The sequence below is a fragment of the Eupeodes corollae genome, chromosome 1 (genome assembly GCF_945859685.1).
Source record: "Eupeodes corollae chromosome 1, idEupCoro1.1, whole genome shotgun sequence".
In the NCBI taxonomy this organism is placed as follows: domain Eukaryota; kingdom Metazoa; phylum Arthropoda; class Insecta; order Diptera; family Syrphidae; genus Eupeodes; species Eupeodes corollae.
Window position 1 is genome coordinate 9,737,077 of NC_079147.1, and position 27,169 is coordinate 9,764,245.

At 34.5% G+C, this 27,169-nt stretch overlaps 1 protein-coding gene across 11 annotated transcripts in view; it reads right to left on the minus strand.

The window, feature by feature from the left end:
- LOC129953738 (collagen alpha chain CG42342) overlaps positions 1–11,280 on the minus strand; it is a 323,626-nt gene extending 312,346 nt beyond the window's left edge. For 6 of the 11 annotated variants that reach the window (XM_056067148.1, XM_056067144.1, XM_056067147.1 and 3 more), the window contains exon 1: positions 8,115–11,279. In XM_056067148.1, coding sequence (XP_055923123.1) covers positions 8,115–8,901 — 787 coding nt within the window. In that variant the 5' untranslated portion in view covers positions 8,902–11,279. Of the gene's footprint in view, positions 1–8,114 lie in introns of all 11 variants that reach the window. The other 5 variants (XR_008782580.1, XM_056067149.1, XM_056067150.1 and 2 more) reach the window with 3 other exon arrangements.
- Positions 11,281–27,169: the final 15,889 nt, after the last annotated feature.

Sequence of the window (27,169 nt, forward strand, 5' to 3'; positions counted from 1 at the left end):
GACAATATGAGGTACCATTTCAAATTAAATAAACGAATATTTAAAGTAATCAATTTAAGTGTATTTTATTGTATAGCGGAAGTTTGACAAATATCAATAAAAAACGAAATCTGTGAAATATTGTGACCTCTAGGATGAGGCTACAAACTTTGAAGAACAATGTTTATACTTGTTGGATTTTTTGTATCCATAAACGTTTGCTATACTTATGAAAAGTTAATTATTTCCCCATAACAAATTTATAAAATTATAAATGAATGAAATATAAAAATAAAATTATTGAAATATTCACATTTAATGGTTTTACAACATTTAAAAAAAAAAAATAAAACCCCCTTAAGACGCTTTGTAATATTAACATTTAGTTGTTTTTAATAATCACAGGAAATTTGGAACCAGGATTTTGGAAAAGTTCCGACTAAGGAGTCCTTGTCTTCAAATTGTATGCTATCTTCATAAATTCACCAGATAGCGATGACCAAACATTTTATATTATGTTTAAGGCCATAGAAAAAGTTCCACGCATTCTGATTCTACGAGGTCGGTTTTTTTTTCAAATTGTCATTGAATCGGTCCAATAAGTTGGCAGATTATTCCCCATTGATTGTTCTTTCCTTTTCAAGGTAGTCAATGTGGATTATCCCGCTTGCATCACAAAAAACAGTTGCCATAACTTTATTGGCTGACAAACCCACCTTGGCCTTCTTGGGCGCCGATTCACCCTTAGAAACCCACTGTTTTGACTGTTGTTTGGTCTCTGGTGTGTTGTGATGGATCCATGTTTTGTCCACTGTTACAAAAGGGCTCAAAAACTCCTCCATATTGCGATTAAACAATGCCAAACCTTCCTATGAAGTTGTTACACGATTGGGTTTGTGGTCGACTGTGAGCAAACGCGGCACCCATCTTGCGGAAAGCTTTTTCATCCCCAAGTGATCATTCAAAATTGAAACCACTGAGCCATGCGAGATCCCTACGGCTTCTACAATCTCTCGCACTTTCAATCTTCGGTCGGCCAACACCATATCGTGAATGTTTTCGATTCCTTCGGGTGTAGAGAACTCAACTGGGCGTCCGAACGATCGTCATCTTCAGTGCTTGTACTGCCACAACGAAATTCAGTAAACTACTTTTTTAGCATTGAAATCGATGATACAGAGTCCCTTTAGTATTTATTAAGCTTTTTTTTCGCAAGAAATAATGCTTAAAAAGCACACGGAATTCACTGTTTTTCATTTTCTCCTCAAATTAGTGAGTAGTCTGTTAAAAATAGCTGTCAAACACAAACTTACTGACGCAGCAAGTTTAAATTTTGACAGAAGTCAACTGACAGATGCCTGTTGACAGGAGCAGAGCTGCTGTTTCAGTAAAGAGGTCAGAAATTCAAAAAAGTCACGGACTTATTGACCCGCCCTCTTAACCCGGAAAGTTTGAATATTGCGAGCGTTGTCTTGTTGGAAAATCGGACGCAGAGGTTCCAAAATCTTTTCATTTTTGGAAATGACCGTTCCAGCATACATTTATGGTTATTTGCTCATTGTTAGACAAGAGCTCGAAGTCGATTGCACCATATTAGGTTAAAGCTCCCTATGCCATCACACCTTATGTACGCATATGCTGCCTTCCCAAAATAAATTAATCCTTTTTCAGATCATAGAAATATAAGTTATAACCATAGGGATTATCAAGATTAAAATTTTGTTCATCCGAAAAGACACGATCTCGCGCAAAAATCATTCCATGCTCCTGTATACATTTCTCAAAATGGGTTTCTTTTTTTAGTTTTCTTCTCTGAATAGTAACTATTTTTTGTCTTATTCTTTAAACTGTTGCTGGCTGATACTTTGCTTTTGGACCTATTTTTACTCGCATGTTGAGTGGAATTTAAGGCAAGCCGTAGAATTAACCACTTTTTTCTTGATGTTGATGCTTCTAACGTGCAAATTATTAATTTAGAACTCGACAATTATCATGACATTGAAGTAGTAGAAGTCAAGTATTTTTACAGAATTGTCAGGAATTTTTACGACAAATTTAAACTGAAATTTTTTTGTGAAATAGAACAAAAAGAGCCTGGGATGCGACCAACACTAATACCTTCCCATCCCGTCTATCCATTAGTTTGCTTAAAAGTTTGTCTATACGTACATATATATTTTTACTAAATGTGCGTCCTTTTTTTTGTAGATTTTATTTTATTGAATATCAAAAATAATATTTTCTGTGAAATAAAACAAGTTTGAAGCCAATATTTTTAATTTTTGAAAAGCTATTTGAGTTGAAAATTTATTTTTACCAACTTTTGTTAATTTTTTTTTTTAGATTTTTAATTTTCTGTAAAAAAAAACATCATTCTTCGTTGCACAAAATTGTTTTGGAAATGTTATCATATTTTAGCCGTAAAATTTTTGAGGTGACGATTTTTTTTTGTTCAGTGTTTTGATTTATAAAAAATTAAATTCAAGTCTCTAGCGTTATTGGTTCATGAGATATTTAGGGTTTAACAAAATGTTCACCTTTTTTTAAACTGCTATGGAAAAAAAAACACTTTAGAGCCCTTTCTGCATCTTTTTGCCTTATTATCTGTATAACATTTATTTTATTTGAAGTCGATATCTCTTCTGGTTCTTGAGCTTTGGACGACGAAAAAAACGTTGCGAACGTACGGACGTTGACAAATTGTGATAACTTCTTTGAGAAATAATACTGTCAGGAAACTTGTCTTCCAAAAATTGCAAATGTTTCTGTGGCGCGTAGTGTATTTTTTAGTGAATTTTAAAAATTTCAAAAGTATATCATTCCCTTTTTAGTAATGGCGTAGTGTTTACTTTGCCAAATATCAAATAAAGACTGCTGTAAAAGTGATATTAGCCCAAATAGCGAGCTTTTCAAAATATATCCTGATACTAAAAAACTCTTTACTTGTTAAATGAAACGTCAACGAATTTTTCAATTATGTAAGTTTAACTAACTTTTGATACCTTTAGATATTTTAACAAACTTTGAATTCTTTTCGGGATTTTCTTTAAAAACTACTAACACTGCCAAGCATTAGAATGAGGATACATATTTTTGAAACGACTTTGATAGGTAAGTGGAAGTTTTTTACTTGGAAACTCTTAATTTTACAAGGCCATTTCGAATATTTCAGTGCAGGAGCTTACTTGTGTAAAAACTTTTGTATAAAATATCTTAGAGTGTATGGACAACAACGGCTTTTATTTACTTTGAATCAGCAAGATGGTCCCGGAAAGACTTTGACAAATATGGAAAAAATTAAAAAAAAAAAACGCACGGCAGAAGCAACAATATCAAGAAACAAAACTAAGTGCCAAAATTGGAGTAACCGCAGAATAAGCTTTCGAAAGTAAACTTTACAAAGAAATCTGTTTTGAGACAAGTATAAAAGAAGCATCGGATGATTTTTGCATGCGGGAGCTGGTTGCTTGAAGAAGTAAATGGAAACGCGTTGTCTTTTCGAGTGAAAAAGAATTTAACCTTTACGGTCGTTACAAATTTTATTTCCATATTCTGAAAAAGGATGATCTTATTTTGACAAGGCAGCATAGCCGTACATTAAGCGTAATAGTGTGAAAAGGTATAATCTACTATGACACAATCGACTTCGAGCTTTTGTACGCGACAATGATCGAGAACAACTATAAATGTTTGATAAAACGGTAATTTCCAAAAATTGGAAAACATTTTTTAACCTCTGTTTTAGATTTTCAAACAAGACCCTACACTTCCAAAGTTGTTAGAAGTCTATTTACTGGACTTAAACATAATTGAAAACATTCGGTCCTGACGGTCCATTTAATTTTATGAAGGTAGTAGACAATTTTAAGACAAGGACAGCTTAATCGAAGCTATTCGTGATGCCTGGGCCTAAATTGTATAAGATTATAAAAAAAAACTATGATTCTACTCTAAACCGTTTTATAAAGTTTTTATCCAAAAGGGAGATAATGTGAAAAAAGTGTTATAAATAAATTGAGTTAGAATACAAAACATAAACATTCCATTAATTTTTGCCACTTTTTCAAAATTTCAAGCGTGGCCTTATCCTAATGAAGCATTTTTGTATACCCTTTTTAAGTCCATAATTAATTTTTTGATCATTCCAACGATCGTTTCTCATTTCATACATTTGTAATGGGGAAATAAGTACCTATTCAAAGGTAGTAAACGTTTCCGGGTACAGCTGTAAAAAATCAAACAGCTATTCTAAAATGTTTGGCCTCATCCAAGTGGTTGGTCGTTTCATATTTAATGCCAAATGTCAAATAATGACAGCTATAAAAGTGTCATCCTCCAAAACCTTGAGCCAAAGGCAAAAAAACTTCAAACTTCTATTCGTGATAACTTCCTATTATATTTAATACTAAAGGGAGGTTAAATTTTAAGGGCCAACGTTAAATATGAACCACACTTAAACGATAAGTTGTTTCTGTATTTCATTTAACATTTCTCAATTTTAAACTAACTTAATTTGAACCATGAAAAGATACATAATCGCGCCAAGCCTCAAAGTAATTTTAGCTTATTATGAAAATGGGCGTTCAAATCAAAATACATATCGTATCACGAGTGATATTTTCGGTCAATTTAGTAATTCAAATGTGCTGTACAATCGCAAAAATTTGAGCGAACCAGGCCTGAAGGAGAAGTGAAAACACCGCTCCTTCAGTCACACTATCTCTGTTCGCGATTGTGTGACTGAAGAGCCGTCCGTCTCAACTTGTCATTGTGCTCAACAATTGCACCTCTTAAGCTCATTGTGCATAAAGACTTGCATTTGTACGTTAACAAGATGCAATTGACGCATCAACTAAAGCCTTTTGACCATTTCAGAGCGTCGTCAATGGTCAGAATGTTGGTAAGAAATGACAACAGTGAATAATCAATTTTAAAGAAAATTATCTTCAGTGATGAGGCATATTTTTACAACACTAGATTCAGAATTTTCGCATGTGGGCGAATGATAAACCAATAGCGATTTTCGAAAAACTAATGCATCCACAAAGAGTGACTGTTAGATGCTGTTTATGGGCTGACGACTAATTCAATGGTCGTATTGTATCACGTGATAACGATGTCAATTAGCCACCAAGATCATGTGAATTGCCACGGTTGGGGTTCCTTCTTTTTGAGTTATTTTGAAGAAAGATGGCCGTCGATAAGCCAGCAACAGTTGAAGAGCTAAGGGATGAGACAATTCAGCAGTCTAACAGCATATAACCTCAATTATGCCTTAGCGTTTTCGGTCTCGATGGCCATTTGGTCGATATTTTGTTTCATACATAATTGTACCATATTAATAAAGGGTTTTTTCAACAGGGACGCTACAAAAGTAAAGGACAGGGACAGCAAACGACGCCATTATTCTTGCCGCAATTTCTTAACATTTCTCTTCAGTAAGGTTTGCCATTTCATGATGGAAAGATATGCGAATCAACAACGAGTTGAAATTATTTAAATTTACTACCGATATTCGGAGTCAGTTGCATCAACGTTAAAAGCGTTACGTTCAATTTACGGTCGTCATAATCGTCCTAGCAGATCAACAATAAATTGGGCATCTAATGGAAAAATTTAGAAAATACTTTGGGGGAGGGGGCCTCAGCTACTTTATTGCCCCAAGGCCTCTGCACCTCTAAATCTGGTCCTGTTCGTCAATAAACCAAATGTGCGGTATTGGTCAGGCAGCAATCCACGCGTACTCAATGAGTTATCATTGAATCCCAAAAAAAAATACAATTTAGTGATGATCAAGACCGGCACATTACTGTGAATGACGTACGCTACCGTTCAATGATAACCAAATATTTTTGGCCCCAATTGGATGTTATGGATTCGTAGGACATTTGGTTGTAACAAGACGGCGGCGTCAGAAGTCACACAGCGAGTGTCACAATCAATTCACTGGAAACCAAGCCTGGAAAACTTGTTATTACACGAAATGGTCTAGTTGCTTGGCCGCCTCTGTAGTGCGATTTAACGATGTTAGACTATTTCATGTGGGGCTACGGTAAGTCTATATGGTCTATGCCAACAAGCCCGCGACGATTTATGAACTTCGTACGAACATCGAACGTGAGCAGTATCGGCCGATTTATGCTTGAAAACCGTCACAAATTGGGTTCAACGTCTGGGCTTCTGCAAGCGTGCCCATGGTGGCCAAGCAAAATAAATCAAGTTCCATACATAATGGCATCGAAAGTACTTTCACAAGAATACAAGATTTCATTGATATCCAAAACCGTTCTTGTTTTATTTAAACAAAACTTTTGTCTTGAAATGTCTTATTCTAAATCATAATCAGCCCTTTTTAACTTAACCACCCTTTCCAGGTTCATAAAGTGATCCTTTTTGAAAGTATGGTTTTTTACAAAAGTGTTTATCTATTTTTCTTAATTTGATATCGTAAACGAATGCCACCAGATTGTGCTTAACGGTACTATCTACAACATCAGCGATTTAAAGGATTAAGATGGGAAGTAATTATATCAAAACATTACTCAAGGACATAATCCTTTAATGTTTCAAGGCCCCTATGTGAAATCATATTATAGGTACGACATAAATTAATAATGTGGTTTAAAATAATTATTTTTGTTTTTACGAAAACAAAGCAATAAAGATTTTCTTAATTACTTCACCTTCCTCCTGGAAAGCTTATGAATCTATTTTGTTACGTGGTTACCTACCTAGTAAATTGAAAATATAATTACCCATTAATTCAAAACAAAGAAAATTCAATTCCAAGTTAGACATGTTTGCCTTGGTTAAAGTGGGAATGAAGGAACTACATTACGACTATAACAATACCCGCCTAAAATTCAAATAAGTCGGTTTTATGCCCTCATGTCTCAGACCCTATATGTTCATATGGATACGACCTTTCATCACAACATAATCCTCAAATTACTCAAATTCTCATTCAGTTAGTAGGAAAGGAGGTCGGTAGGTATTATACACCTACCGGTATATGTGCTTATGGTTCGGAAAAACTAATTTCGAACCCATGCCAATTCTAGCTTTTCTTTTTGCCTGAAATAAATTGCAAAACCCGTATAAACCCTCATATATAAAACATTATCACCAAAAAAGAAAAATCAAAAAACTTTCATCGCTCCCATGATAGATATTCATCATCAACGAAAAAAGGAAATTTTCAACAAATCAAAAAAAAAAATGAGCGAAAAATAAAATTGGTAGGTTCCTATGGTACTCGTAGGTATACCTTTTTCCACCTAAGCGGTACGACGACGACGAGCAATGGACGACGAACGAGTACCCTACATGGCCACAAAGCTTAAACAACACAAATTTCCCCATCATTGATTAAAAGTACAAAGTGGTTAACCACCTTAAAAGTGCCCACAGAATGACCGATTGAGTGGCAACAAAAATAAAATCAAAAACAAAATAAAAATAAAACAACAAAAACAAAAAGATACTTGTACACTCGTACGAATCAAAAAAAGAGCTCATAAACCCTTCCATTTCCATCCTGAATGTCCTGAGCTGAAAAAATCAAAAATAAAAAAGAACACACTATCATTTGGCTTCACTGTGCACAATTCTCTGGGGGCTTCCAGGCAATTTAACCTGCCTACTTACCTACCTACAGATAGATAGGTATATAACTCTGTCCTGACTGTGGGACAAGTGTGATACACCATACGTTTCGCCTTGCAGCTTGCCATGCCATCACTCGCCTCGTCAACCTGCACCTTCCTACGCTACTACGCCATACCCTGCCACCACACCACGCAACAACGTAAGGTAATTTATTATGGTTGGCAAATCGCAGTACAAACGTCAAAATGCGCGATCCACTGAGTAGACACCACATCACACACTCATCAGGGAAGTCGTCGTTTCGCTCGTAGGTAGGATGGATGACTCCAATGGAATGGCGATATGGCGAACCGACACAAGCGACAAGCGAACGCGTATAATGATGGCTATATGGGTTGCCTCTGTGGATATATATAGAGGCAGACTTGTCTATAGGAATCACAAAACGAGAACCTCCAACACTGGGTAAAATTTGACACCTTCTGTTGCTAAATATAAACCTACGAAATACAAAAAAAGATACACACCTGCTGAACATGGACATTCCGGCATATGCTGCTGAATCGATGTCTGCCGCTCCTGTCGTCTGACTAATTGCAATTGTGACACATCCCGACGCAGCCGGTGAATCCCATCGAAGTGCAGCGATAGCCTTCGCACTGTATCCGCGAGATTGTCTGATGCAGAAATTGATGCTCCTGAAGCTGAATCTGAATCTGAGGATGATGACGATGATGATGTTAGAGATGCCATCAATTGGGGCAAGTCGTCTAGCTTTGTCTCGAGAAGGGTTATTCTATCGTCGAGATGTCGTAGATGTTTAAGCCGCTCTTCTGTGTAAGTTTGCCGGATGTTCGAGTACACAGAGAATCCCAACGAACCGATACACATCACGTAGAACACAAAGTTAAACAAGGATACCGGAGTAGATACAACAACTATCTTCTTGTCACTGCCACTACTCATGATGGGGTTGGGTATGGCTATGGGACTGGAGCGGGAGCGGGTTCGGTTGCGATTGCCACTTCCATTTCCACTTCCACCGCCATCACGGCCACCCACCGTAACCGGGGGTGGGCGACGTATGGAACTTTGTGCTGATGAGGACATAAGGTTTTTTTTGGTATCTCTGTCGCTATTGCTGTTGTTGCTACTGTTTTTCTGATTTTGTTGTTGTTTGTGTTGCATGAGGCTTGCTGCTACTGCTGCTGCTTCAGCACATAGACGATCTTCCTCGTCCTTGTCCTTTTCGTCTTGTTGGTGCTGAAGTCGTTGTCCAGTTGAGCACTTTTCATTAATTTTACAATTTTCCATGATTGTTTTTAGATTTTTTTATTTTCTTCCTTTACTTGTGTTTTTGTATGTTCTCCTTGTTCGTTCTTCCTTTCGAAAGGACTTCGAAAACACTCTTGATTGTTTTGTTTTGTTTTGTTTTCTTTTTTATTTTATGTTCGCTCTTTCCTTAGAAGAGCCTTAGAGCTTCAGTCTCTCTCTATTCCCGCTGCTTCCGTATCCGTGTTTATAATCACAGAGGGAAGAAGGAGACGAAACAGAAATAAGAACTAAAACAGGTCTAATTAGGGTTGCCTTAGTCACTTCACTTAATTTTGATTAACAAATAGAACAAGCAGAAGAGTCAAGGCGGGATATAAGTGTAAGTGCGAGTGTGAGTGTGAGTCTTTTTTAACTCGCTTTCATTTGGATTAACTCATCAACTTAACTCAACTCATTGCCTGGGATTTTGATTTGGATTTGGACTTTTTATATAGGGATGGGGTTTTGGGGATTGTGATGATGGTGATGGGACATCCAACAAAACTACGACGAGTGACGACGTCGGAGATGAAGATAGAGATGAGAGATGAGAGATGGATGGACGATGAGCGATGAGCGATGAAGACGGACGTCGCGTTGGGGGAGAGATGCTTCTTCACTTCCTTTGTAAATCTCAGCGTGTCGGTCCGGTCGTTGTCGTGTCCCCGCGCTATACCTCATCCGAGATCATCATCATTGAGTTCGAGATGGGTGAGAGATAGATTTTTTTTTTGTTATTCTGTTTTCTGGTTGTTGTTTGGTTTGTTGTTTTGTTTTAGGGGTTGTTATATTATAGGGGGCTTAGATATATTAAGAAGAAGAAGATGTATAGGGGGCGGGTGGGCGTAGACCGAAAAATAGATTTTATTTTTATTTTTTATTACCTACTATTATTATTATTATTATTATTACGATCAACTATACGTTCCACAGCATGGCCACTTGGGGATTAACATTATTTACACAACACATTTGGAATCACTTGGATCATTGGTTCGGTCGTCAAATTGGGGGGTTGGTTGGCTCTGATAATAGAGCCGAGGTAAACGGAAGAACAATATAAAATATAAGCAAATAAAAATATACACCACACTTATAGATACTCGTAGACAACAATGAAGAGAGAAAGAGTAAAAATGAATCTGAATCTTTATCTGAATCCAAAAAGAAGAAAGTATCTTCTTTCGCCCTATAAACAATGTTCCGCCTTATTTTTGCTATACTATTTTCCGTTTTGTTGTTTTCAAGACTTGGACGACGACGACAATGAAGACGACGACTGCGACGATGACGAGCGACGAAGACAACAATGACTTGACTATGTCTGAAAAACTGAATCTATGAACTGCCCCGGGGGCACTCTAGACCGCGTTTTCTAGGTACAATTTTTGTTGTGTACTTTGTTTAATAAAAGAAATGGTTGCCACTTAATTTTTACACACACACAGTCGGTCGGTGGTGGAGCAACTATGTACTGTTATTATATTATTTCCGTGTTTGAATTTTTATTTTTTTTTACTACTTCAATCGTATTTCACCCTTTTTTAAATTTTTCTTGTTGTTGTTTTTTTTTGGGCGAGGGAACAAAACAGAACACACACGAAATGGGTGATGTTTCGACTATGACAACTTGCTACAAGCTACACACGACGAAAACGAAAAAGCGTAGACCGACGACGACCAACGATAGCCAGAGCTAGAGCCAGAGTAAGCTAAGAGCAACTATAGCGGCGACGACGACGGACGTATCTATCACCCTTCTATCACAATCACAAAAATATATAGGAAGGTACAACTGAGAGAAAATTTTGTGACAGAATTAATCTCATGGATGATGCTCGTGACTTTAGCTTCTGCCTTCTGCTGCTGAAGCTGAAACTGAAGCTGATGCTGAAAGATGCTTAATATGCTTCTATAGTCTTCCACCTACAACTGGGCTGGTGCACAATTTCATAGAAATTACAATTGGATTTGGAATTATTACATAGATTCTTAAGTCCTCTAGAGTCAGAGTGAGTTGTTTTTGTTGTTCTTATGTTATTTTAGAGGAGCAACACCAAAGGCGGCGGCGGCGTGTTGAACGATATTCAAACAAATTTTAGTATTCCCTTCTTATCAATCTTGAATCGCGGAACAAACACCCGTTTAACGTTTGAATCCAATGCAAGTCAACGAGCAACTGAATTTCATGGATTTTGGATTTCACAGTTTCATCGGTTCGTCGTTGTCGTCGTCGGATTCGGTTTCAGTTTCGGTTCGTCCAACATTTCCATCCACTTCTTCCAGTAGAACATCAACAACATCAACATCAAAACCTACAGCTTCAAATTTACGTTCTGTGCGTCTGCCTTTGCCTTTGGTTGGACTGTGCCTTGCCTGCTCTGCTCTATGCCTTTGCTGCCTGTGTGCTCAGCTCTGTGGCTCGGTCTTCCTCTGTCTCTGACTTCGACTCCGCTCCGAGTCCGAGTGTTGTTTTCTGGTCCCTTTGGTTTTGTTGTTGGTCTGGTGCTGATGTGAGCTCTGTTGTCGGTGGTTTTGGGTAAGGGTTTGAGTTGGGGTTTGAAATTCTCTGTTTTGTGGTTCTGTTTTCGTATGTTGCTTACACTCCGGCTACAGGCTTCCTTTTGGTATAATTTCTCATCGCTCATGCTCATCTTCCAGAGCAGCAGAGCCACAGGGGTTGTGTTGTTGTTGTTGTTGCTTTTGCTATTCGTCGCTCGAATTCAATTTCGGGTTGGTGTAGTTTCACTCAATTTAAAGAGCGAGCATAACGTAACGTAATCGTAAGTCGTAAAGAATTGTATCTTCAAAGCCTTTTGAAAACATTGAGTGTGGATTTCGTCTCATTTTAGACGACTTGTTGTTGGAATTGTTGGGAAGCGGTGCGGTGCGGTGGTGTGAAAGTGTTGAGTTTTGAGTGATTTAATTGATATCTGAAACTTTTGGTCAAGTGGAAGAAATCTAAAAGATACAGGTTGAGTGGAAAATATGCTGTATGCTGTATGACAGACAGCAGCAGCAGGTTTGAGAGAGTTTTCTTATTCCATGATGCAGCAGATTTTGAGATAATGGGGTTTTTGGGAAAAATTTTAAAACAGGGAGTTTGAGAATGCAAATGTGGGTGAATTTTATTTTGCGTAGGGCAACAGTATATTGGGTGATGGCTGGTATTCTGGTAGTGGGTGAATAAAGTGTTGCCGTGAAGGTTTTTTCTTCCGAATGTGAGTTTTCGGCAGGGAAGCATTAAAATAGCGTTTTTTGTTGGAGATTACATAAAATTTTAACGATTTTGTGTTAATGACAATTAACATCCAGGTTATTAAATTTCATGGGAAAGTTATTGGGTTCAACTTTCCGTACGTCCGTATGTTCGGGAAGTTTTTTTCAGTGTCCATAGCTCAAGATATCCACTTCAAATAAATTGTGTTATACACATAATAATCCAGAAAGGACTCTCAAAATAATTGAGTGGGTCGATTTTTTACCATAGCAAAGGTTAACCCAAAATATCTCACGAACCAATAACGCTAGAGACTTGAATAAAATTGTATATTATAAATTGTACCCTGATACCAAACAAATATATTTTTGGAAAAAAATCAAATTAATATTTTTTTAAATAAAAGAAACTGAAACAAATATTTGTCAAATTTAATATTGTACGAAAAAAAATAATTTTATCTCTAAAATTATTTTATATAACTAGAAATAACGTTTTTGACATATGGTAAAATGTTGAGAAAAATCGAATCGACAGTTTTTTTTTGGTAAAAAATCGAACTGTCAGTTTTTTACAAAAAATAAAAACCTTAAGAAAATTAATAAAAGTTGGTGAAAAAAAGCTAACAATAAAAGTTGGTAAACAATAATTTCCGACACAAATATCTTTTCAAAACTTTGAGATGTATTGGCTTTAAAATAATTTCATCTTTTAAAAATATTGTTGTCAACATTCAGTGAAATTTTGATAAAAATCGAATGGACAATTTGTTTACAAAAAATTTAAACCTAAAAAATATCAATAAAAGTTGGTAAAAATTAATTTTCGACTATCTTTTTAAAAATTTAAGATATTGGCTTCAAATTAATTTGATTTTATAAAAAATATTGTTTTCAACATTCAGTTTAATTTTAAGAGAAATTGAATTGGCAGGTTTTTTTCACAAACAAATTAAAACCTAAAAATCAACTAAAACTTGATAAAAACTTAGTTTCGAATCAAATATCTTTTCAAAATTTAAAAATATTTGCTTAAACCTTTTTTTTATGACACAGAAAATATTGTTTTCATTATTCAGTACATAAAATCCAACAGTCCGTTTTTTTCATAATAAATTAAAATCTTTAAAAAGCAGTACAGAAAATTGGTAAACATTGATGTTCGGTTCTCGAAGTTTCGTGAATAATTGAAGATATTGATTTCAAATCAGTTTCATTCATCCAATTTGTGATTGCTTATACAAGAAATAAAAACTTTTCTACTAAAAATCTCGTTAACTAAAATAGATTTGAGATCAAACTATTTCATCATAATATGCACAATATTTTAATTAATTTAATTTTTTTTAATAATTAAACTGACACCTTTTTTAACAAAAGACGAAAACCTACAAACTTTTAAGCAAGACAAATTGACAGGCGTGATTTTTTATAACTATTAAAAAGGGTGATTTTTTTAAAGCTAAATGGGAACATTTTTCAAAAAAACACGTAAAGTTCAGAAATTAAATGTTTGAAGATTATTTCATACAAATGTTGACTGCGCATCAAATGGTCCATCCGCTTAGTCCAATTTCGGCATACTCTTTCCAACATTTCGGCCGGTATCTTACGAATAAATGCTTCAATGTTGCCTTCCAATGCGTCAACTGTAGCGGACTTGTCTGACATGAGCTTTAACATAGCCGCACAATAATAGCCAATTAACCAGCCCCGAACGTGAAATAAAATCTTCACCGAACTTGCCTCTCAATGAGTGTTGAAACAACATGTCATGCCAGACAAGCTCTTGCATTTAGGGAAACAAAAGTTGCATATCATCTCACGGCAGCACTCACCATTCACAATTACGTTACGATTCGCATCATCTTTGAAGACGTACGGTCCAATGCTTCCACCAGCCCATGAACCGCACTAAACTGTGATTTTTGTAGATGCATTGCTTCTTGCAATGCTTCTGGCTGATATTCACTCCAAAACCGACAATTCTGCTTATTTACGTACCTATTGACCCAAAAATGATCTTCGTTGCTGAACACAATGGAAATGGAAGAAGTGCGAGATTTACTTTCTTTAAACACATGCATTTTGATAATAAAATTCAATAATCTGCAAGCGTTGTTCGTTTGTAAGTCGATTCATTGTTAAATTATGGACAAAACTGAAGATGTTTGACAGTGAAACAAAACACAAAACGTGCGTCAGCTGTTTAAACCATTTCTGCCAAAAATATAATAGCTAAAAAATCGCCCTTTCATTGTCTTAAAAAAAATTGTTCGGAATTTTTTTTACACCAGAATTGCCAAATTGCAAAAAATTCTACTAAAATTAATAAAAATCGGTTTTCGACTAAAACTCGTTTACAAAAATAGATATTCAAATAATAATAACCTTATATAATAGTCTTAAAAAAAATTGATCGGAATTTTTATACCAGAAAAACGAAATTAAAAAAAATGCTATTAAAATTGGTTAAAATCGGTTTTCGTGTCAAGTTATCTTCTACTATATATAAAAATAAGACGGGTTTTTTTTCCTGACACTATAACTCCAGAACGCACGAACCGATTTCCACGGTTTTGAATTCGTTTGAAAGGTCTCAGGCTCCGTGACGTTTATAGGACAAAAAATTTAGGACAAATTTCAACAGAAAAGCTGTGAACTCCGTTTAGATTCCCATAGAAAACTATTGTAAAAGTTCCGATTTATGGATACATTTTTTGATGTTTCAAGGGCCCTATATTCTAAACCTTTTTTAGTCAACCATATCTCTAGAAACGTCAGAGAAATCGACTTTAAATAACCTATGAAATCTTCAATGAAGGAATGGTTCTGATTGAGGATCAATAGGAATGATTGCGCCAAATCGATCGATGCACGATGCATTAAACCAAGAATCAAATCGAGAGCTACAATACAATGTTGATACATGGCAGGAATTCGTTCGAAATAATGTGACATTGCTGAATGATCAGCAAAAACAAGTATACGAAACATTAATGCAAGCGGTTAATAAAAGTATAACTTTTATGGAATAACGTAGAAACATTATCGATAACCACTAATATGAGAGTTCATCTTCAAAATGATCAAAGTGCTGCACAATTTTCCAAACAATTTTAAGCTGTTGGAAATGGAAAAGAGCCAGTTGATGCGACGATTAATTACTCTTACCAACGACTTTTGCCGATTTGTAGACTCTCAAGTAGCTCTTATTGAAAATGTTTTCCCAAACAAAGTTGGTCAAGTCAACGAGTAATTCTCGTCGCAAAGAATAATGATGTACATGCACTGAATTTCATCAATTAATCAAAAATCGCTGTCGATTTTGTCACATACAAATCCGTTGATTCCATAAGAAATCCCAATGATGTAGTAAATTATCCAAAGGAGTTTTTGAACTGGTGTAATCAGGATTTTCAACACATAACTTGCTACTCAAAGTTGGTTTAGTTATTATGATATTGCGTAATTTGAATCCGCCGCGACTTTGCAACGGTACACGACTTACGGTGAAAAGACTTAAGCGGAATTTGATTGAGGCAACCATTGTTATCGGAAAGTACGCAGGTAAAAATATGTGTATTCTCGAATAACAATGATTCCGACTGATCTTCTGTTTGACTTCAAAAGACTGCAATTTCCAGTTCGCCTTGCGTTCGCTAGGCCAATCGCTTAGTGTTTGCGGGATAAATTTAGAAAATCCTTGTTTTTCACAACTAAATTACACTTCAATTTTGAAATCAAAATGAAACATTATTGTTGTGAAATGAAATAAAATTTTTCGTTTTCAAATATAAAACAAAAAAAAAAATGTTTTTCTTTATCGTTCCCCAAAGAAATTTTACGGAAATCGAAGCCATCTGGTGGCTAAACGAAGTTCGCCGGGTTTGATAGTCAGGAATAAAATAGATATTTAAGTCAAACTTATTTCATTATAAAGGGACCTAGTTTTAAGCTGAATATGAAAGCCTAATTGAAGAAAGCACTTTAAAGGCAGCACCCGTGGAAAGAACTTTAGATGGCACAGGAAGGGTGGGAAGCCAAGACTTCTGGCATGAATACGCACTAACCATCACACCACGGGTATTTAATACAATATTGACAACTTTTTCTTACAAAACACTAAAAAATACAAAAACAACAAAAAACGTTTATGAAATAGTTGCATATCAAGTATTAGGAGAACAAAGACATACAAAATATTGTTGTTAATATTTTGTTTAAGTCTGTGAGAAAATGACAGTCATCAGTTTCGGTGGCACCCCAGCCTCTTTTTTAATTTTTTTTATTTCCTTAATGTCCCACGACATTAAGTTCTTAAAAATTTTCTTTCCATGATATACAAGATGTTTGTAATGATTTTTCATTTCATTTTAGAAGTAAACGTAATTATTTGAAAAAATGTCGGTATTTTTAAAAATATTTGGCATATAGATTGGACAGAACGTAAGCTTTCATGTGGTACTAATCTCATAGGTGTAAACCCTGGTCAAAAGCTCCACAGAAAAATAAGGCACCTCCTACTGCTCTTTATGAAGAACTTTTTATCGGTAGCCCGGTTTTGCATCATTTTTTTAGAACGCTTTAATGTTGACTTCTTAGTGAGCAATCGATGCTGATTTATAATTAAAGACAACAAATTTGATGTTTTCTTAACAAAAACGTGTCCAAAGGTGTCAAATCGCATGAAAGAGGTGGATATATTTCACAAATTCAATTCTTGAGATGATTTTTGGTGTTTGGCAACCGTACAAAGTGACGTTTGTTCCAAATACTGCGCACCGGTTTCAGAGTTAAAAACTAATGGATCATTATTATCCTTCAAACATTAAAATTGATTTTTAAAGATTTAAGGATGAAGGACGCCAAAATTATACTGAAAAACGTATAATAAAATAGAAGCTAGTATGAACGCTATACCTATCGAAACTTTTTGATCTCTTGGTAAAAACACTTGAGAGTCAAAAATAAACTCAAACATTTGAAATAATACAGTGTACGTTTTGTGTACTAAAAAAGCACGATACTCGTGCAATGGCAACTCGAATGGTCCGGCTTGTTTTTATCTTACGAACACTGCAGGTTCCCACCTCTAGACAAAGAATCCAAAAGAAATGTTTGCCTTAACATAACAAATTTCTTCTCAACATTTCAGATTGGGCATAAAGTTGTAGGTTCTTTCAGTTCTTGTCGAAAATACTCGAATGTTTTTGAATTTGCATTCATTAAGACTATATCATAAGTTTTGTATTTTAGTTGGGAATTAACCCCATTTATTCTGCTTAATTCAAGCTTAGGATATTACTTAGAAACTAACGTAAATGTAAACTTATAACTTTGAGTCCAGTTGGGTTAAAAGAAGGTTCAACAAATGGTGGAGATCACAAGTTGGGATGAGATCAAAAGATTTTCCTAACTAAACTTTTTAAAACGACGAGCTGTCATTGTCTGCAATTTGCTCTAAGCAATTTATGGTCCAGCAGGTTGAGAAATTTACGAGATCTGTATGTCTCCATATAACTACAATGATTTTTAAAAAGTTCGTGTTATCAGCGTAAAGGATATTTGACAATTTTTAATTATCTGACAGTGTCAGTGTATTTTACTTTAAAGATAAATAGAAGAGAGCCTAATTGCGTACCTTGTGGGACACCAGAAATATTAGAACGTGAGAATCTAAATTGTATTTAATATTCACGATTCTCAAGGTAACAAGCAATCCATTTGGAAAAAAAAGTTCAGAGCCTAAGAAGGAGATTTTAAGAACTATAAGATTAAAAGACATTTTGTCAAACGCTTTGCTGAAGACAGTGGAGTCCACATTAACTTCTTTCAAGTTTTCTAATGCTCTTAGTTTGAACTCTACAAGGTTGGTGGTGGTTGATTTTGCTAAAACCGTGCTGTGCTCGGGTAATGAGAGATCTGCAACGAAAGCTGAAGAGAATGCTTTGAAATTTGTTTGTCTTATAAGAAACTTTAGCACTCCATCTCAACAAATGTAATGGATGAGTTTGAATACAGAACTTCTTCAACCATATTTCTTCTTCGTTTTACCTATCATTATAAAGAACTTTAATAATATTAATTTCTCGATCTTTAATTAACTTCTCAATAACTTGATTTGATTTCTTACCTAACCTGTCAAATGTTGCTTGAGTAAAGTAAAATATCTCAGTTTTACGTTGGGCGCCACTTAAAAATGTCAAAATAAATCAACTCATATCCGCAATTCCACAAATTTCTCGCACGTACAAAAAATAAATCCGAAGCCTGCACCCAACCAAATTCTACGAAGAGGTTTGCCGGACTTCATTTTTCCATCATAACTCGTCGTGGGAATTTATTTAAATGTCTAAAGTCTAATTCAAAAAATATACACCCGGCAATAGATGATGACAAAGAATAATGCGTAACTATATTTTTTGAGTTTTATTTTCAACTCGTCTTCATCGCATTACTTTTCCCCTGACACACCAATATTCCACTACACATAAATTTATGCATAATGCCTGAGAGTTTTGCTTTCGAGTGAGACATGCAGCAGCAGCACCCTTATCGAATCATAAAACTCAACTTATTGTATCCTTGCCGCCGTTGCCGTTGCCGTTGTACGCTTGTATCTCTGGAATATCAAAATCGGACTGGATTGAGTGTGCGATACGGCTTCTCTCTTTTATTGCAAATGCATAGGGCATAGCATACCGATGCGATGCCAACTGTCAAACTGTTGCCAATACAGCACTTTTTATTGTAGTTGATTTTGTCTGTCTGTCCTAGCCTGGTCTGCTATGGTCTGGTCGGGCTTAAGCTCTAGCTGATGTCCGGTGGCCGATGGCCTCCGTGTTCTGTCTCATGTGCTTATGAACACATTCCATGGTCCGGTAGCCGACGGCGGTGACTAAAATAGTGGTCGGTCGATTGTTGCGGAAAGGGAGCCATCATCATCATTGTAACGAGAGTAACGCCCAAACCAAGTTTTCCAATACGCAGTTTGATTAATTTATTTGTCAATATGTCCTCACTGCCCCTCGGGAATATGCATTTGCCAAATGTAGTGGAAAAAATGGAACCGTTTTTTCGGTCAAATTGCGTTGCAATAAAACTACAGGGAAAAAGAATACACCGGAACGGACGGAGCGCGAGCTACCGGCCGAACCCAAACGGGAAAGTTTTGGGCGTGCGCACTTGTTGGATTCGTATTTCGTATTTCTTTTTACATTTTTCGTATTGCTTTTGCTCCTTCCTACCTAAAGAGGGCGCTTAAACCCCCCCAACCCAACGCGCTGTACACATCAGCATTAGTCATTGGACTTTGGGGATTTTTCAATGTTAAGCACTCTCATGGAAAAACCAAGAAGGGGGAGGTATTGTGGGAGTCTGGGATTCGAAGGTCGAGGGATGGGAGTACGGAAGACGGAGGATTAACAGAGAACAGAAGAACAGTTTAAGCATCAGCGAAGGAAAATAAAAGGAAGGAAAAACACTTCCATCCCACATTGCATACATATTGTATTCAAATCCGTAAAACTGCGGCTTAACTGGCGTTGGAATTACAGGGGGCAAGTGGGTGGGCGGTGTTGCTGTCGTGTCGTGTCGTGAGCTGTGAGTTAGAGTCCACCACCATCCACAAACAACAAAACGCGCTCTTACAACTTTGTTGCGTGATAATAAATTACTCGACACTATTTGCATAGTCTGGGATTTTGCACCCTTGAATGTGACACCCTTTCAACGCCCCAGCTGGCTCTCGCTGCCTGCCTAACTCTATGGTTGGATACAATATAGGATATGGCTTTATATAGCTCATGCTGTCCCAGATCTCAGTCACTGTCGCTGGCTGATTGCCATTTTGCGGGGCGAGTGGCAGTGACAGTGGCAGTGGCAATGTGGCAATATGGCAATATGGCAGTGGCGGCAACGGCAACGGCAGCAGTAACAGCAACAGCAACGGGGAGAGATCTAATCGACAGTGAAAGAGAACGAAATGACTTGTAAATCGGTAAATCGGATAATGGAGGGGAAGTAATAATTTCCGGAACATCCTGTAAGGAGCAAATTGTGTTTTTGTTAACAGATCAATTGATTGGCATGATTTTTGGAAGAAAAGGCGGTGTTATATCGGAGAACTTTTTTGAGGAATTTTTTTGGAGACATCGTCGCAGTTTTTTGGCATCAGAATTGATCCCGCAATGTGGGGAAGGACGACGAAGACGACGTCTATGCTGGAGATGGCCACGGGTGGCATTGTGGCGCGCCAGCCATTGCAACAGTACCTATACCTAAGTATTGGGATTTTTGTGCTTTTGGAAATTTGACAATCATCATAAGAAAGCCAATGAAGAAAACTTTTGCGTACACCAAACGAAAGTTAATTTCCGTTTGAAATAAATCAAATTTGAATATTGCCAATTATGGAGGACAACGTTATGGCTTTGGTTTGACACAAGTTGTAAGTTGTTACATACATTTATACGAAAATATGGGGTGGACATTATTTTACCATCATCTCAAAGATGTACGAGTATGAAAAATGTTACATTAAAATACGTTTGTTTGAAGTGAGTTTTACGAGCTAAAGGATATGAGAAAACTAAAAAGATGGCAAACGCAAAGGATATGAGATTTGTAAGGATTTTTGAGAAAAAGAATCATAGAAAGAATAAAAGGAAAATTTGAATAGGAAAGGAAGAAGAAGCAACAACTGCGCACATGACCTGGGCTTCTATAGTCTTGCGATTATTGGATTATTAGATTCCTTTTTTGCGATGCGATGCTATGCGCCATATGTTGCATATTTTTATATGATTTTTTATTTAAAAAAAAAGAGGAAGTTACAAACGATGCGACGATGGGCGATATCTGAATAGGTAGACATAAAGATAGAGTCATGTAAATTTAGCATTACTCGGTTTAACAAGACTGCCACCATGTTCACTGATGGTGATTAGCTTCTGTGAATAATGTCTTATCACTTTATAATAATTTTATGTTTGTTTTTGGTCTTTGAAGTTTTAGGTGTTTGTATGGAAGAAGAGAAATTGGGATTATAAAGGCTGGTTAAAATAAAACACAAATTATTTAGGAAATTATTGTCATTTCTTTTTAATTTCCCATAGAAATTATTGTATTGGGTCCTACCTGTCGAATTGAAAATTTTGACATTTCTCGATGTTTCAAGGTCTTTACGTCTGTACGTCCGTACGTTCGCGACGTTTTTCTCGACGTCCATAGCTCAAAAGCCAGTAGAAATATCGACTTTCAAATACATTTTGTTATACAGATAATAATGCAGAAACGACTTTCGAGAAAATAGAGTGGGTGTTTTTTTTTACCATATCAATTTGAAAAAAGAGGCTGGGATGCGACCCACACTGATAACTTCCCATCCCGTCTGTCGATTTGTCTTATTTTACCAAATTTGAGTACTATTTTTTGTAGATTTTATTTTTTATAAAAAAGGGATTGTTGGATTTTTATATAAAAATTACAGAATATCGAAAACAATATTTTCTGTGAAATAAAATGAGTGTGAAGCCTATATTTGTAATTTTTAAAAAGCTATTTGAGTCGAAAGTAAATTTTTACCAAGTTTTAGTATTGTTTTTTTTAGAGTTTTATTTTTTGTAAAAAAACTGTCAATTCGATTTTTTTTCAAAATTTTATCGAATGTTGAAAACAATATTTCTTATAAGTAAAAATTAATAAGAAGCTATTAACTAAAAGTTTTGTAAATATATTTGAGTCGAAAATCATTTTTTACCAACTTTTATACATTTTTTTAGGGTTTTATTATTTGTAAAAAAAACTGTCAACTCCATTTTTCTCAAAATTTTTCCGAATGTTGAAAACAATATTTCTTATAAGTAAAAATTAATAAGAAGCTATTATCTCAAAATTTTGTAAAGATATTTGAGTCGAAAATCATTTTTTACCAACTTTAGTTAATTTTTTTTCGGTTTTTAATTTTTTTTTTTAAAACTGTCAATTCGATTTTTTTCAAAATTTTACTGAATGTTGACAACAATATTTTTTGAAAGATAGAAGTAAATTAAAGCCAATATCTCAAAGTTTTGAAAAGATATTTAGGTCAAAAATCAATTTTAACCAACTTTTATACATTTTTTTTAGGTTTTTTATTTTTTGTAAAAAACCTGTCAATTCGATTTTTCTCAACATTTTTCAAAATGTTAAAAACAATATTTCTTATAAGATAAAAGATTGAAGCCCAAATTTCAAGGTTTTGAAAAGATATTTGAATCGATATTCAATTTTTACGAAATTTAAGTAATGTTTTTTTTTAGATTTTTATTTTTTATAAAAAACTGTCAATTAGATTTTTCTCAAAATTTTATCAGATGTCAAAAACATTATTCTTCGTTGCACAAAACTGTTTTAGAGATGATATCTTATTTCAGTCATAAAATTTTAGAGGTGACAAATTTTTTTTTTCACTTTTATTGATTTATAAAAAAAACCGTTATATTGATTTTTTTTTTTAAATATACCTGTTTAGTATCACTTTACAATATATTATATAAAAATAGCTTTTTTGGTTCGTAAGATATTAAGGGTTAACCAAAATTTTCAATTTTTTTTCAAACTGCTATGGTAAAAAAACCACCCACGCAATTGTCTTGAGAGCCCTTTCTGCATCTTTCTGCCTTATTATCTGTATAACACAATTTATTTGAAGTCGATATCTCTTCTGGTTCTTGAGCTATGGAGGACGAAAAAAACGTCGCGAACGTACGGACGTACGGACGTACAAACGTACGTATACACGCACGCACAGACATCTTTCTAAAAATCTTTTATTTCGACTCTAGGGACCTTGAAACGTCGAGAAATGTCAAAATTTTCAATTTGTTAAATCGGAACCATTACAATAACTTCCTATGGGAAGTTAAAAATTTGTCACCTCCAAAATTTTACGACTAAAATATGATTTCATCTCCAAAACAATTTTGTGCAACGAAGACATCTGATAAAATTTTGAGAAAAATCTAATTGACAGTTTTTTTTTTAAATAAAAAAAAAACATTATTTTAAGTTGGTAAAAATAGAATTTCGACTTAAATATCTTTTCAAAAAATTGAGATATTGGCTTTAATTTACTTTTATCTTTCAAAAAATATTGTTGTCATCATTCATTAAAATTTTCAGAAAAATCTAATGGAGAATTTTTTAAACAAAAATCACAACCTAACAAAAAACAATACTAAAACTTATTAAACATTTAATTTCGATTTAAATAGCTTTAAAAATTCAAATAATGTGTTAATTTTTTTTTACAGAAAATATTGTTTTCGATATTCAGTAGTTTTTTTTCGAAAAATCCAACAGTCAGTCCATTTTTTCGTAAAAAAAATAAAATTTACAAATTTTTGGAAATGCTACTAAAATTGATAAAAACTGGTTTTCGACTAAAAATCTCGATAGATAGATTTTGAAATCAAAATAAAATTGTTATGGTTCAATTATGAATGTATGGAACAAAGTATAGGCCAAATCGTAACCGCAACCTCAGCCGCACATCTCCATCCGATATGGTCCAAATTTTCGATGACGCTGAGGTTAAGGTTCTATGCTGGTTATGTGCCGAATTATTTCATCTCTTAGATCTTTAATTGCTGCTGGTTTATCGTCGTATACACTTTTTCTTTCAAACAAGAGAATGGAGTTTAACAGAAAATCCATTGTTTCGTTAGCTGTATGGTGAGTGGCACCGTCCTGTTCAAGCACAAATTGTCTACATCTATGCCTTCCAAATCGGGCCATAAAAAAATCGTTATCCTCTCCCGATAGCCAACACTATGCAGTGGTGTTTTCATATAGCCTACAGACCCGATTTTTTAAATTCTTGCACGATATGCATTTCGATTTGTGATAATGTGTTGTTCCATGTTTAAAATTGAGTTAGTCTGAACTTGAAAAGTCGAATAAAATGTAGAGTGACGTTAAGGTGTGGTTCACATTCAACATCGGAACCTAAACCACCCTTTACAATTTGTATTCATTTTACCAATCAAACAAGAAATTCTCTATTTATAAGGGTCAAACCATTGTATTGATTTTATCTTGAATTTTCAATTAAGGCCTATTTAGACACAGAAACTAAATAATTAATACAATTAAATTTAATAAACATATATTAACGCGAAGTGTGTCGTTTTTTCAAGTCGAAGTATTTTGTTAGCCCTTCTGGGAATAATTTATTTAATTACCCCTATATGAGTAGTTTTTATTATTTATTTGATTACGTTAAATACTAACGCTAAGCTTACAAAAAAAACCTATAACTTAATAAATGATTATTTCAATTCACATGGATATACGTTAAATATCACTGATAAAAATAATAAATACAATGCTAAGAATTTGAATAATGTAGTACATTCGCGTAGTACGGCTAAAGAACGAATCTCTGTATTTGACAGTATGGACGAAATTGAGCTCTAGGGTATACTGATGAGCATTCCTAGAAGCGCGAGTATTACGGTTGAACTGTTTAAGGGGAGGGATGAAACGGCTATTATCAAGCCGTTAAAATACCGGTAAAAAAGGGTCAGACAAGAGACTTTACGACTTTGTTCAAGCGAAGTAAACGAACTTATGATGATATTGTCATCTATCAATTTAAATGCTCTACGTTCAATACTATCCAAGAGGCTTAAGTAAGTTGCAGGAGCACCAGCACAGAGATGGGAGTTATACTCAAGCTTACATACGTAAGTCTTGTAGATAACAGGCAGATCAAAAGGTTTAAAATATTTCTTGCATCGCCTAGAGAAACCCAAACACCTTGCGGCATTTTTGGCGACATCGCGTATGTGAACCACAAGAGTTGGTTGCTGACGCACATACCGAGAATATCGAGGTGTTCAGTCTCATTGATGCAAGTGCCATCCATGGATAATGGCAAAGAACGATCCGAAAGTTAATTACTAATCCAATATAGCAGGGATTCATGAAAACCATAGTTTAATCATTTGGACCATAGTTTAATCCGCTAAAATTTTTCGAATCGGCACTCGATCTCTCAAGGTATTTTGGCAACATTTAAATAGAATCGAAATAAAATTGAGAAAAATTGGATGGACCCACTTAGAATAGTCAGAACGGGAACAATAACAAAACGTTACAAATATTTTTGGTGATTTATCAGGGATGAGCCAGGAAATACTACTTCATGTGACAAAAACGAAAAAAGTTAACTTTAATAACCTCCTATTGACACCTTCAAGTCTATGAATATGAGTGGAATAATAAGAGGCCAAGTTATAAAACTGTGTTTAAGACGTGATCTGACATACGATATACCTATAGAGTTATAAGAACATATGGATCTTGAAATTCCCTACGAAATCTTTTAATGAAACCTAGCGTTCTTTAATTTTTTTAAAATGTTGTTTAAATGATCAGTAAAAGCTTATTTTTAGTCCAATATGTAGGAGAATTCAGAGAGTTTTTCAAGTTCGTCAAGTTTAAAACGTATGTAAAAAGTAAAGTAAATTGTGTTTGCGTCTTAAACTCATTCTTTACACTTAAAACGACTTGTATTACAAATTACACTATTTCCAGTCGAGATAGCTCATACTTGTATATCCAATTGTCCACAGAAGAGACTGGTTATTTCATAAGATACTAAAATATTTGACAGAAAAATAATTTTTTTTCATCTTAAGAATTAAAATATTAATTATATATTTTTTTTATAATGGGTTCAGTAATTTTCAATTTGAATAATATTTAAAAAATAAATGGAAATTTCAAACACAAATGTTTAATGTAAGTTTGTCTTTAATTAAAAACAACATTTTTGGTAGAATTTTATTTTATGTTAAAAACTTGTCGAATGATTTTTTTTTTAAATATTAGGTTTATTTTACGGATTTTTTTTTTAAAATGTAATAGTTTACAAAATATATTCACATAAATACTGTAATTAGCAATATTCTTTGCTGCAGTTTTCTTTTATGTAGTTATAAAAGTCTTTCTAGATGAAATCATTCATAATTTCAATTGGATCTTGCATGCTCTAATTTCGGTTTTTAAAAATCGGACACATAAATATAGCATGATAACAGTCTCCTTTTATACTAAAGGCACATAGTGTGCAAAACTGCCTGAAGTTCACATCTTGTTTTAAAAATTATAGAGACGTTTATCTTTTACTATAAAAGCCATCTACTTGAGGGGATCATGACGAAATCTAGAATGCCAAAAATCTCGAATGCCGAAAATCTCGAAAATAAAAAAAAAATATCTAGAACGCAAAAATCTCGAATCCACAAAAATCCAGAATTAACAAAAATCTCGAAAGACTCTATCTAGAAAAAAATCTCGAAAAAAAATATAATTTCGAGATTTTTTTTTTTGTATTTTTAACAGTTAGAAGTCAATAAAACACAAATACATCAGTTTACACAATATTTTATTTTCTGAGCAAGAAAAAATTTTTTTTGCAAACAATAAGAAAGGTGCATGTGCAATTGTATGATTGATAACAAACTTTACTTGTCAACTTTAAGTTTGTTAAGGAGAAGTAAGTTATCCCGAATGTATGTTTGATTGCATTCTGGATTTTTGCATTCCAGATTTTTTTTTCTAGATTTTGACATTTCGAGATTTTATTTTCTAGATTTTTGTTTTCGAGATTTTTTCCATTCTAGATTTTTGATTTCGAGATTTTCATATTCGAGATTTTTACTTTCTAGATAATTAACTTCTAGATATCGTGGTAGACCCCTACTTGAGACTATGGCGCAAAATTTTAAAGACATTTTTATCAATTTACTAAGCTTTAAAACTGATTTACTTATTTTAAACGATTTAACAACCTCTTAACAATTTGCTGAAGTTTAAATCACGGGCTACTTTAACTTTTATCAATTTTCTAAAACCATATATGTGGGATGTTTATCAACATTGAAGAGTTCCATTTAATAGGTCAGTTTAAGTAGTTGCTTTGATTATTTTCACAAACTGTCACTTTTTAGACATGTTTGGATGCTGGTTTTTTAATACAATTCAATTAGCAATTCAA